Source organism: Melanostigma gelatinosum (assembly GCF_949748355.1).
Source record: "Melanostigma gelatinosum genome assembly, chromosome: 13".
NCBI lineage: Eukaryota > Metazoa > Chordata > Actinopteri > Perciformes > Zoarcidae > Melanostigma > Melanostigma gelatinosum.
This window is the reverse complement of record NC_136646.1, coordinates 15,130,253-15,143,844: the sequence shown is the minus strand read 5'-3', so window position 1 is coordinate 15,143,844 and position 13,592 is coordinate 15,130,253. Positions and strand designations below refer to the sequence as shown.

General features: G+C 40.8%; 1 protein-coding gene across 1 annotated transcript; it reads left to right on the top strand.

The window, feature by feature from the left end:
• Positions 1–11,534: 11,534 nt before the first annotated feature.
• On the top strand, positions 11,535–12,503 carry LOC306787406 (G-protein coupled receptor 183-like; the record flags this gene model as incomplete). Its single annotated transcript, XM_079282526.1, has 1 exon — positions 11,535–12,503. The coding sequence occupies one exon, from the start codon at positions 11,535–11,537 to the stop codon at positions 12,501–12,503; it is 969 nt and encodes a 322-aa protein (XP_079138652.1).
• Between the last annotated feature and the right edge of the window lie 1,089 nt (positions 12,504–13,592).

Here is a 13,592-nt window from a genome sequence, read left to right as displayed (position 1 = left end):
GCACCCGGGTCTGAATGAGCGCGAGCCGCACCGCTGCTAATTTGCGCTCCTAGTGATGTAACAGGGGAGGGAGGGGGGGTTACACTAGACCCAAGGCCAGGGGCGTCATGTGTGTATGTGTGTGTGTGTGTGTGTGTGTGTGTGTGTGTGTGTGTGTTTATTTCACAAATTGACAGATTTCTGACCATCATGGTTTGTTGAAAGCAACACGATTTGCTGGACTATACCCAGTAAAAACTATAAAGCTTGAATCGATACCACCATGACACTTTCTGAGTTGATTACTGACATAATTGTCAATTTTTTGTTGGTATTACAAGTTGTATGAAAATGTAGCTTTGAATATGCTAATTGGGTCCCATATTTTTAAATAAGTGCTCATTTTCTTACATTTTCATAACCAAAATACTGTCAACCGCAATAAAAAATGAATTTTAATGAATTTCGGAAAAAATCTAAACAGACGCAAATAGACAAAGTGTAATTAAATAAACACCTAAATGTGTATTCTGGATGTTATCCTTTCACTAAGTGAGTAAGTAAGTCAAATGTATTTTTAAAGCGTTTTTCACAGACATTACTCACAAAGTGCTTAGCGGGAGCAGAATTACAAACACACAATGTGACCATATAAGGGCCAATCATTTACATTAGGAATGCACAAAAAACAGAAAGTACAAAAGTAAAACATGGTTCAAAAGCAGGCATAGGACATGAGTTCTTACCCAAACCCCAGTCTAAACAGGTGTGTCTTGAGCTGATTTTTGAATGAGACACAGCAAACCGTCTGATGAAACACCAGTCCGATGGAAGATGTTACGGAAGCAAAGTAGCCCAAAATCTCTATCTTGATCAATGTATGAATAACGTTTTTGGTCTCCCATTCATATTCACTCAATAAATGTGATGTACAACACTCATTAACAAAGGGAAAGTTCAACATTTTGGCAAATATGTTGTTAGATACTCAAGTCTGTAAAGGTAACTTAATTAAGCTACACCAGCAGCCAGTTGATTTAGCTTAGCATAAGGGCTGAACAGCGGGAAACAGCCAAAGATAACAAAATCTGCCTCACAGCACCTCAAAAGATAATCGATGCCACGAGCAGCGACTCCACTGGTCCAAGAAAGAGCCCGGTACCCTGGTTAAACGTCACATCATTTGTTGTTTTTACACTTCTGTGAGAGCGGTATAGAGATCTTCTGATCTAACTGTTGGCAAGAAAGAAAGGAAATGTGTTTTCCAAAATGTCAAACAACTGAGCAGAAATAGATTTCGGTCACATCTCTAATGAGCACTCAGTTATCATTTTGCAAAATAAATTGGTATGTATTTTTACCCTTGCCAAGACCATTTCATTTTTTATACAGAGCGGAACTGGAGCTTTTACTGTCTTAAGGGCTTTGGGGCAGGAATAGTTATTTACTGCCAACTGGGTTTAATTGTATGTGGTCACCACTGAAATGCCAAGTTGAACTGATCAATGTGTTCCTTAGTGATATTCATCACAGACTGAATCTTGATTTATGTTTTAAGAAGATAATCCATCACACAAGAACTGTGGACTGTTGTCCTATAAGGTAAGATGGATGTGTTCACAAAGGATCAGACTGAGAGAGAGCTACTAAAATGCATCGAATACCATCGGCATTTCAAGACTTCATCAGGAAATCTTACAGCTTCTCACTATAGAGCCTTACAGTATACCAACAGATGTAGTCTGGGGAATTTTTGGTACTTTACCCAACTGACTGCATATTGCAAATAAGGTATAAGGCATGGCTGCATGCTGTTGTAGTAAATCCCAGAGCAAAACATTGTGTTTCTTCCTCAAAAACACACACACACACAGAAACATGAACATTGGCCCTAAACAGGGTCCAAAGACCTTCTGCATGCGTCAATAAACTCCACAGAGCAAAGAGCTGGACAGATGTCCCCCAACTCCTGAGAGGTTATGAATAACAGCATCTGAATTAGCCTCCTGGCACATTTAGATTATGGCACCTTATCCGTATCTTTTTTTCTACAGGCAATTCATACCCTATATATATATAGAAATAAATGAATCAATTAAATTAATACCAACAAATGGAATTACCAACAATTCTTCAAAATCGACCCTCTGGGGCACAAATGAAAAAACTGGGCAGCCGTCCCCAGGCCATCCAACAGAGGGAGCCAGTGGGACAATGCCAACACAGAGAGACACACAGCTGAATTGATATTAAAAATGAGACACATACCATTAAAATATGGCTCCTAGTGCATAATGAGACACAGAGACAACTCTCTATCTTCTTCTTTTTCTGGTGTCTCTGCATGCTGCTACCTCCACATTTTCTGCCCACTATCTAGCCACATTACAGCACATGCATCTGTCATCTGTTAATGTTTGAAGAGAGAGATTAGTCCGACTGCAAAAGGCAATGTAAACACGGGATGTATAGCTAAGATATGGCTTTCTGGTTTTGGGACAGGTTACAAAAACAAACTCAGTGGCCGGGATAACGGAGCAGTCCGCAGCAGGTTTTATGTAGCCGCAACAGCGACCGTTGGAGTCACATGAAAAAGATAATACCTTCCCATGTTGTCGAGGCGTTTGTTTACATCAGAATAAATAGCTTATGCAAATTTCTGCAGTAGGTTACACGGCAGCAGAGATAAACATGTGTTTGAAAAAAACAAATACACATTATTTCTTCCCATGAAAACTGTTGGGAACTCTCGGCGATGAGGTGAACAAGTTCTGAAAAAAGGAAACTGGCTGGTGGAGTCGACAGGTGGTGGTGCAGTACGCAGCAGCGTGTTGTGTGTTTGGGTTAGCTGTGGCCTAGCCTCTGGTCCCTCAGAGACAAGCTTGTTTCCAGAGTCTGGTCACTCTCTTTGAGCCATTCAACTGGCATTTGGCAGGTCATACTTTCCATGCGAGACAATGAGAGTGCGCAGCGACGTACAAAAATCCTTTCATAGCTTTGTTTCTGAATGGAGGCCTTTGATATAATGGCTTGTTTTTCTTCGTAATATAATAGTGCAGAATTGCAGGTAATTTAGAGGCAATTACTCTACATTCGGTAAATCAGGGTCAAATCAGGGTCAAATCAGGCACTAGTAAATACCTTACTATAGATGCTTCACGCTTCACTTCCTCATTATTCACCACATTATCTTCCATGCAAGTGTTTCAGGGTTTTAATAGAGGGAGCATCAATTAGGGCTTTGTCAATGTTTGACCACAAAGGCTATGTCACTTAAGGGACAACGTGGTACTTTTTCCAGCGCTAATAAAATATTATATATGATAAAAAAATTCACACGAGCAAGCAAAAAGTATTGTTCAGATAGAGCTTTAAAAATGTGTATGTCAGATTAAATAATTCTATTTCGTTTTTTAAAAAATGTCCCATTGTATAAAACAATATTGGTAATTAGACCGATGCTTTGCATAATACAGCATTAAGACAACATCCTGTTTGAGATACGCTTAAAGACATGTTTCCTTTGTTTTTGAACACTCTCACTGATTCCGAAGAAATCAAATAAGCAACAAACCAAATGAACTAACTCTGAACAGTTTGACGTTGAAAGAAAGACAGTTCGTAGTGGAAGTAGTTGAGCAACTGTAACAGCAAAAAGGTAGGTAATGTGAGTGGCTGAGCAATACGTAATGACAACGTGCATTCATTCCCAAACAAGGCAGCGTATGAACAGCTATGTTTCCATTCAAGCATTTATGTGCTGATGGCCTGAGTGTTCTTCAGCCAGATCTCCATCAGCAGTAATGGCAGGGTGTTGAGAGAGGAGCTGATAGATGTACAGTCATGCTCAAAGACTCTCTGCTTTGTTCTCACCCTGCTACCTCTGACAGCCAGCTGATCTGGCTGTCACACACTTCCTATCAGACGTCAATTCTCCTTCCACAGGGTTGAATGAAACTACAGGGAAAAAGACGTTGTCTAAAAATGTCTTATTCAGCGTTGTGTTGTACTTAGCTCCGCCCTCTTGTGTCACTTCTGGTTGCATAAACCAAAATGGCAACGGCCAAAATGTCAAAATGAAGACTTCAAAACGGCAGTCCACAAACAAATGGGTGACGTCACTGTGACTATGTTCACTTCTTATACACAGTCGGTGGTAACATATCATCAATGAGCTTCACTTAATAAAATTCTGTCATAAAGAATAAACAAAACTGCTTTGTTTTTTTCAATTGCAAGATCATAGACAACACATGAACAGAACAAGAAGAAGAAACTGTTCTGACTTTGGCATAACATGTTCATGTATGATCACATCGCTCTAGAAAATGTATTTTGGGAGCCTTTAAAGTTAATTTAATCTACTTTCAGATCAAACAAAGTGCATGTAAAAAAATTCCCCTTTCAGTTTCCATTTTAAGGATCCACTGCATCGCAGAGCATCTTTTGGAGTAACCTTAAGCATGGAGTACAGGGTATCTTGAAAAGCTCCGTGCTCCCAGGGCCGCCCAAACATTGTGTATAATTATTCTGAGAACAGTGGCAGGTGTTTATTCCTTTGGACTAAAGGGGTACAATAGAGCCCAGCAGCTCCTGTCACAGAGTTGGACCATGTCCCTGAGTGTAAAAATAGACATTTGTTATCTCCCTACTCCTATCTTTTACTCCCCCTTGCGCCTCTTTCATGTTGTAAAGGTAAAGCTTTGCCAACTCGCTCTTACATCCTGCAGGGTTCACATTACAGAAGAAATCAAATCTCTCCTCAAAGACTTCAGGCGTGCAAGTGGTTTCTTAGTTTCCAGTAAATAATACAAATGCGGACAAAAGTGCAGCCCAGTAAGATTTGCCGTTGCAAATTGATACAAAAAGCTCTTTCTGACAACAACATTTTTCTTTAATTATATGTAATCAGAAGCTCCCATGATTCAATCATTCAGTCTTCCAAAAACATCTCAAAGTCCACTGCAGACAACTGCAAAGGAATTATCTACAACTTGTTGAACTAAACTTAAATCAGGTGACGTACTTTTGGAAATATTAAACATATACGTGAGTGATACTGCAGTATTCATGAATGGTTTATATTCATCCAAAATTCTGTCGTGTTTCTGTTGCAGTGGTTTTATGAACCATGCAAACCATGCAAGATATTTCTAAATAAACAATAACACTTGTTTTATATTTCCATTTAGTTTATTTATTTCAGTGTTTTGTTTTCTAGACAGCTCCAGCTGAATGCAGTTCAAAGATGCATCTAAAATATCTTAAGAACACATCAAGAGTTGATGTCCTGTTACACTACAATCCCGATGTGTTGGTGTGAATTCAACAGAGAGCGATCGAGAGCTGGACTGGTTGATCATAGATAATAATTAGAGTCTCGCATGGATTAGCACATTTGTGTTCATGAAAGGTAAACCACTGCTGAGCCACTGCTTAACTGAACAGGCCCTGTGTGATTACTGAGGATGTAATTATGTGTGAAAAGTGGAGACTGAAGGCACAAACTAATTGAAATTTGGGACACAGATAATTAAATGCATAATTAAACAATTAACGCTTTCCTTCAAAACAAGTTGATGCTGCCAAAGAAATGAAGGCAAGGCAAGGCAAGGCAAGGCAAGGCAAGGCAAGGCAAGTTTATTTGTATAGCACATTTCAACAACAAGGTAATTCAAAGTGCTTCACATAAAACCATTAAAAGCATCAAAACATAAGGCAAAAGAAAAGGAGATTTAAAAACAATTAAAGAAGTTAAGTACTCAAACACGATCCAGATTATTAAATAACCTGACTGCAGTTTAATGCCACACAGCTCTGATGATGTGTTTAGGGTATCTGAACAATGCTGCCCTCCAAAAGCAATTATATTTGTTGTGGTCTCTGAATTCTTCAAAGCACCACTAGCAGCACAAAGCTGTAAATCATCCTGAAGAAGGCTCGTCTTTTTCAAATGCTTTTTCTTATTCGAAATTGTTCTTAAACAAGACTGTGCTTCTCTATATTCTTCTGACATGGACGGCTAACTGGATTAAGCTTTAATAATAACTGAAGAGACACTAAATATCCAGTCTTCTTGCTCTTTGTGCATTTTAGAAACTGAAAAATTCTCAATGACATCCTGTTGTTTGATTCCATAACTAAATCCATTAAGAAGTGATTGCCAACTGAAACTCTGGGTTGTTTTCTTGTTAGCTAGTTAGTAAGCTAAAGGCTAACTAAAGGCCATAATTGTGGTAATTACTGCATATTTAGAGAGCCATAATTGTCATAATGGGTGCCCATTCTTCCTATTTTGGCTACATGCCACACAGTTAGTTCCTCTGTATATGTTTACATAAAAAATCCCATTAAAAGGAGGAAGCTCAGTAGCCGCTCACCCAAATGACCTATGAAGCTTAGCACATGCAGCTAATGCGAAGTATCGAAATTAAAGCGACAGCCGCGCTGATTTTGAGACAATCTGTTAAACATACGATGATGAAACATAAACTATACATTTTAAGCTCTAACTGCTGCCCTGGGATCAATTGCTGGACATATTGTTTAGAAAGAAGGTTTCCTGTTTCTTTTCTCTCTCTCTCTGCTTCGGTCATTCACGTTCACACATCTCGAGCAGCAAGATGTTTGATTGATGACAGTTCCTCCAGGGTGTGTGCTTTTACAGAGAACTTTCAGCCCCGTTTCTAATTCCAGCTGTCTTTCTCTTTTCTGCCATGACGCACATGGAATTCTGGTACAGCCAAATCCATCTCTCAAAACCAGGACAGAGGGCGGCAGAGAAGGGGCTGAAAAACACAGACGAGCTGTGTAACTTTGGGCCTCACTCAGCAATATCTTGCTAAGTCTGTGCAGATTTTAGCTGCATAAGCCACATACTCAACAACACTTTTGCTGTGAGCCAATAGGCTCTTTTCACAGAAGCCATTTTGTCATTGCAGGGTAAACACAGGTGGAATTAATAACATTCATGAATTGTGGCCCAGTTCCATTTAGTTGGGCCAGGGCCCTATTGTGCATGTTGGCTTCAATGGAATGGCTCTGACACTATGAATAGAATGGGATCATAATTCATTTAATCAATTACACCTGTGTTTACCCTGCAATGAATTTGTGTCGAAATGGCTGCTGTGAAAAGGTCCTACTGCTGTGATTCAGGTGCAGATTGAAGGCAGGTGTGCCCGAGTGTGCCTCCACTCTGTAGTCTACTTAAGCCACATGCTGCACGTTCTTCTTTCTCATTCTCCGTGTGTCTCTCTGTGTGGTGGCCAGGGGTCTAAAGGCAGAGTTGTGCTTCCTTGAGGCTGAGACATGTTGCCGGCCTGGTCCGTGGTTATGGCTCAGAGGACATGCCATCATGTGACGTTTGAAAGTTAATGGACTGAGGAAGCAACCAACATGTGTTATAGCTGATCTTTGGCCTTGGACTCTTCCCCTCCTCTCTACAGTAGGACACTGACTTGTTTTCCATTCCTCCTCTGATAATTGAGGATGATTAGTACTGCCACAAACCTAAGTGTCCTCTTGATTATAGTGTTGTGTCTGTGAGATAATTTTTTTAATTAGCTTTTAAACTGGTTATGTGCTGTTGTCTGCCCATGACAGGCGCCCGGGGAGCCGTTAGGGGGTCAGTGTCTTGCTCAAGGACACTTCGACACAGAACACGTCCCAACCAAGGATCGAGCCGTCGACCAGACAACCCTCTTAGCCCAGTGAGCTAGTCGCCCCCGATAAACCAAAGTTTAAAAAAAAATGTACCTGATCGTGGTGCTAGATAAAAATAAGGATCATCAAGTGGTTCTCGCTGAAATCTTCATCCTCCAAATTATTAGCATTGTTGTTGCATTTTAGTGGATGTTATTTCATGATCTCTTCTATGCCTGAACTAAAGATGTCATGATGTGGTGATCCACTTTGTGCCGGCGTTCTTCTGTACAGTGTCAAAAATGACAATTTTGCTTTTGGCTTCTTGACCGACATCAGGGAAATATATGCAACTGTCTCACCGTGACTGATCTATACGGCCTCCTGCAGCAGTGCCCTTTGATAACATCAATACATTTGAGACAGGAAATGGAGAAGGAGGGACAGGTTTCCTAACCGCATGATTTTACAATGTGTTTATGTAAGACGTGACTCAACTCCATTATGATTATACGAACCACTGGAGCAGGCTATATATAAATATATCCTGTGTTCCAATTCCTTTTTATATTAATTCGTTAATTAGTTGATTGAATGCTAAATATCAAATGGAAGTAGATGTATCCAAGGTTAGATGTTATGTTGTGTTTTCTCTTATTTAATTCATATCCATTCTTCAACCTGTTAGTTGTATGTTTCTACTTGCCCTGGCCACAATGATGTCTGCACAAGCTTCAAGTTCTGCTCGTGAAACCAGGTTGGAATTGAATATGAAGTGCAGACCACTACTGCCTCTCTTGATCAAAAAGAGGTAAAACAACTGTGACACTTTCCGGTTCTCTCTTTCTGTCTGGTGATTCAGACGTCAATTAAACAATTGATCAATCGGGCTTTTGTCTTGTGTTCACAGGGAACAGAGCATTGGGTTCCACTCGCCTAAAGAGGCATAAATGTAATTAACCACCTTTTAAAACCATTGATCCCAATACACTGTGTCACATACTCACACGCAGGCTGACAGACAGTCTCTTTTTCCAGCTCCAGTTAAGTGATGAACACTTCAGAGGAAGTCTTTACTGGCTGGACTGGCTTCACGAGACAGAGCTTCGATGCCTTTGCTTGCATCACAGTTTCTCATAGGCTGTTGATATTATTCTTGTGCACCGGTGGTTCGCTACAGGTATGTCAACATTTGAATACCAGAGGCACGCCCCCTTTGTTTTCTATTCATGAATGCTGCAAGCATAGGCTATATTACACACCTGGTTTATTCAACAAATTCTATTAATTTAGCATGTTTAGCTTTTTTGACAAAAAACAAAACAATATATTTGACAATTACCTCTCGTCATGTAAGGCAGGAGCCTGGAAAATGTTCAAATCAGAGAGTAAAAATGTAAAAAATAAAACCCCAGAACTACACAAAACATGTTTTGGTATCATCAAGTTAACGCGACATGTCGCTGCAGAGTGCCATCTCATTCATATTTATACCATTTCAAGCCTTTGCAGCCTCTTGCACTCACCGTTTACCAGGTGGTGTCAGTTAAGACCCTGAGGGTTCAGGACTTGAGGCTTTAAGGCGGACATTGGGCCTTCTTAATGAAGAGGGTTCAACTGCGAGAGACTCACTATTCCCTCATGACTTCAAAAACTCCGGGAGATCCTCCCCTCCTGGTGAGCATCAAAGTCACGACACTTTAGAACTTATAAATGCACCCCTGAATTACAAACATCGCTACACGGCACAGAAGAGTACTCCACACCGGTAAGTAAAAACGATACACTTTTTACCACTTTTAAAAAGCTGCACAGGTTAATAACTCGATTTTTAAAATTGAATTGACAAAGTTTGTGTCTCATCATAGTTCAATCAATATATGACCTGAACAGAGAGGCAGCACTGCTTGATTATTGGATTTTAGTTTCTTCAGTTTAACATTATTTGCTGAGATTACCAAAATAAATCTATCTCATCCAGATTAGTGTCAACCAATAGAGAATGTTTGACACTGTGCTAGAATGAGTCTCAGTAGGTTTCCTCTCACCTCGTGCTCCTTGAAATATTTTCTCACTGTTGATGAAATATCTTTATGCATGCAACACTTATACTGACAGAACATTTGAGTATTCAATGTGTCTGCAGCTGTTACAGTGTTGTATTTTAAATCTTGAAAAAGAGCATCGATGTACTTTCATTTAGAATATTTGACAAAATCTGCAAAGATGTTTACGCTGAATTTAGCCGTATTTTTACTGCTCCAACTACTAGTAAATGCAAGAAAATCAGATGAATCATTTGTTGTTATGTGTTGCCTGTTATTAGTGTTTACAATATTTTTCAGTACATTTTCAGTAGATATGCCTGAAGAACAACACAATTGATTTAAGTCTGCCTTCTCTAGGGACGATCATCTTGGCAAAGAGCTTCACTCCTCCGTCAGTGTGATTAGCCCCACAGGACTGTGTGTGTGTGGCCTGAGGTGGAGCCGTCACCATACGGAGGTGAGAAACATCGTCCACTGAGGGAGCAAAGGTCCACATTAAACCAAAATAGGTCCCTTGATGGCTGTACAAGGAACAATCGCAGCCTCTGGCTCCAATCGTCCATTCAGTGGAGGGAGCGCAGGTGAACTGCATGTAAAAGAAAACTTGTGCAGATCTGCCTGACTCAGAACTGCTGACAGCATAGGGGGAAAAAAATCACATTTAGTGTCGGCATTATAAAAAGCTTCCATTTGTGGTCCTCCTGTAGAGACGGAGACACTGAGCTCAAGGCCGAGGACATCTCGAATGGTTTCCCTCGTGTCCGACTCCAGTTATTATTCCAATCAATCCAGACATTAGTACATTTATTTCCAACGTTTTCGTCCTTTTCTGATCTGCTCTCATGTGTCAAACCTGTACTGTGAATGCATTTCATGCTAACAATGTATTCATACAGAGCTCGCTATGACTTAACGTGCACGACTAGTTCAGTACTGATACTATCAGAGTTTAAAACATCGACCCACGCAGCTTGGACAAATCAGCCTGACCGCTGACATTAATCCTGCAGCACAGAAAAAAAGAACTCACAGGAAAATGTATGCAAATGAGTGATCATGACTGATCTATACTGCTTCCTGTAGCAGTGCCCCTTTGCTAACATTAATACATTTGAGACAGGAAATGAAGAGAGAGGGAGAGGTTTATACACACCACTGGAGAGTGTTCCAGTGTATTTTTATATTAATAGTTGATTGAATCCTAAATATCAAATGGTAGATTTATCCAAGATCAGATGTTGTGTTCTCTTTCTGATGAATTCAGGTCAGAAATTAGCTTTAGTAATAGCTAAATGTCAAAAACAGGCTCCAGGAAATGATCAAATTGTCCACTGCCCTTACTAACAGTAAGTGAAGGCAGTAAGTAACTGTCAACGTGCGGAATATGAACCTTACCATTTTTATTTGGGATCAGCTGCCCTTTTATTCTGCTGTGAAAGGGCGGGGCCTTTAATATTAGTCCCTTAAGCGAGTTAGATGTCCCTGCATACAGGGAGCCGCTCTTCCCAGAGGAAGGTCCACACAGACACAATAACAAGATAACAGCCTGAAGAGAAGCCCTGACGGTGTTTGTTACGTGTTTTTGTTGCTCTCTGTGAACCGTCTCGATTTACTCTGGGGCTGGTTTAGCTCTACTGGGAATAAACTTCTCAGCAGATTAGAAACAAGGACTCCGATGAACACTGTTTGACGTGACACACAGACTGAATCATTTGTACTAGAAAACAAGATTAAGTATGCGTCCCCTTGATAAAAACCTGCCTTTTTAAAGGAAAACTGTATTGTGTGTGAGAGTGGACATGTTAAACCCTCACCACCGTTTTTATTCTTCTGCCATCAGAGTCATTTTGCAGTAACAGAATCATGGAGAGAAACGTATCTTCGCCACTGAACTTGACCTCTCTCCCGACACTACTCCCTCTCAACACTACCGCTGACATCAATGCCACAGCGAAGCCCTTCAGTGTGTTTGACGGGTGCGAACATCTGGTAGAAGGCATTCAATTTGACCTGACCATACAGTGCATAAACGTAGTCGTGGGAATCCCAGCCAACTTACTTGTCATTGCGATCCTCATCCAGAATCGCAAACATCCCACAACCTCTGACCTATTCTTGGGCTGCCTTGCTTTCATGGATTCCTACTTTGGTGCCATGACCCCCCTCCTCTTCCTTAACCTTTACTACTGGCATAGCAAAGCGGTGTGGTCTGCACTTAAGTTTTCCTATGGTGTGAAAGACACGAGCGGGCCACTGTTTCTCTCCTGCATCTGCTTAGATCGCTTTGTGGCTGTGCTCTTTCCAATTATGTTCGGGCAGTTCAAACCCATCAAGTACAGGTTAAGCCTCTCAGTGCTGGTGTTGTGCCTCACCTTTGCCTACTCTGCAGCCAAAGTGGTGGGAGGCCTCCCCAACTTCGAGAAGGTGTTCACCTATGAGATCCTGGCATCATTTGTTTGGATGATGTTGTGCAGTGTGTGCATCATGTGGGCCCTGAAGAAGTCCCGTGGTGCAGGGAAAGACGAGATGCACCCCATGAAGAAGAAGGCCTTCAAGATGGTGCTGTCTCTCCTTTATATCATTGTGTTTAACTACCTTCCACCTGTCGCACTGTTTCCTTTTGAAGACCATTACTCCCCTGACGTGTTTCGCTGCTATGTGCAGCCTGTGGGCTTCGCTTTCCTCAACATCAGCAGCACGACCCAGCCGCTTGTTTATCTATCTCGCCTGGAGAAGCTGCCTTTCCTCTCAGACACCTGCGTTAAGACGTGCTGCAACTGCGTCTCTGCAGAGAACAACAAAACCCCACCTGCACAAAACCCATCTGCTTAAGTTAAGAAGACCAAATGCATATAAACGTTGTAGATGTTTAGTTTAACATGTGTTATAAAGAAGAGCTGTGGGATAAGGAACTGAATACAGTGATACAATACAACTGTGAATTCATGTTTCTTTGTGTGTCTCGTCTTTAATTTCATTATTTTCGAAATTTAAATAAAAAATAAAAACATCAGTGAGTGGAAAATCACCATTTAATTCAACGTTTTTATAAACTGATGATGTTCAGGAAGATTCATTTATCCAAACACCGCAAAGTAGTCTGATGAAATCCTTCAAAATATCTGTTAGACTTTGGCGCCATCATGTGTACAAAAGAGACCAGAACACTGAACTGTGCAGTGTAAACCTGGGGAAGCCAGTTTTGGGCAATTTCTGCCTGTTTTAAATTATTAACAGGTTTTAACAAGCACTAAGGCCATGCATTGCATTAGAGTTTAAAAGTACTGAATTTAAATTTTAGAGCATCAGATACAGGAATGAGTTTTGTAGTATATGGGCATACCAATTCTCAGAATCAGAATCAGCTTTATTGGCCATGCGTGCTTACGCATACATGGAATTTGTCTCCGGTTTCCACTCCGCTCTCAATGTACAAACACAAATTTACAATAAACAAGAAAATATATGTATAAAGAATAAAAAAGGGCAGCAAAAAAAGTAGAACGGATGTAGGTATAAACATTTAGCTATAATATAAGTATAAATATATATCCAAGAGAAAAAAGTGTGTATATATATATCTACATGTGAACATCAACCTATAGACAATGGCATGAGTTGTAAGTGGTGGTAATAGTGTAGTATAACCTATTTATTGTTCATGAGAGTGACGGCCAGTGGAAAGAAGCTGTTCCTGTGTCTGGTGGTTTTGGCGTACAGAGCCCTGTAGCGCCCTCCAGAGGCGAGGAGGTGGAACAGCTTGTGTCCAGGGTGTGAAGGGTCTGCAGTGATCTTTCATGCTCGTTTCCTGACTCTGGAGGTGTACAAGTCCAGGATGGAGGTCAGGCTGGAACCAATGATCCTTTCCACAGACCTAACAATCCGTCCACTGTCCACTGTCATCTCCACCCTTCTGTTGTT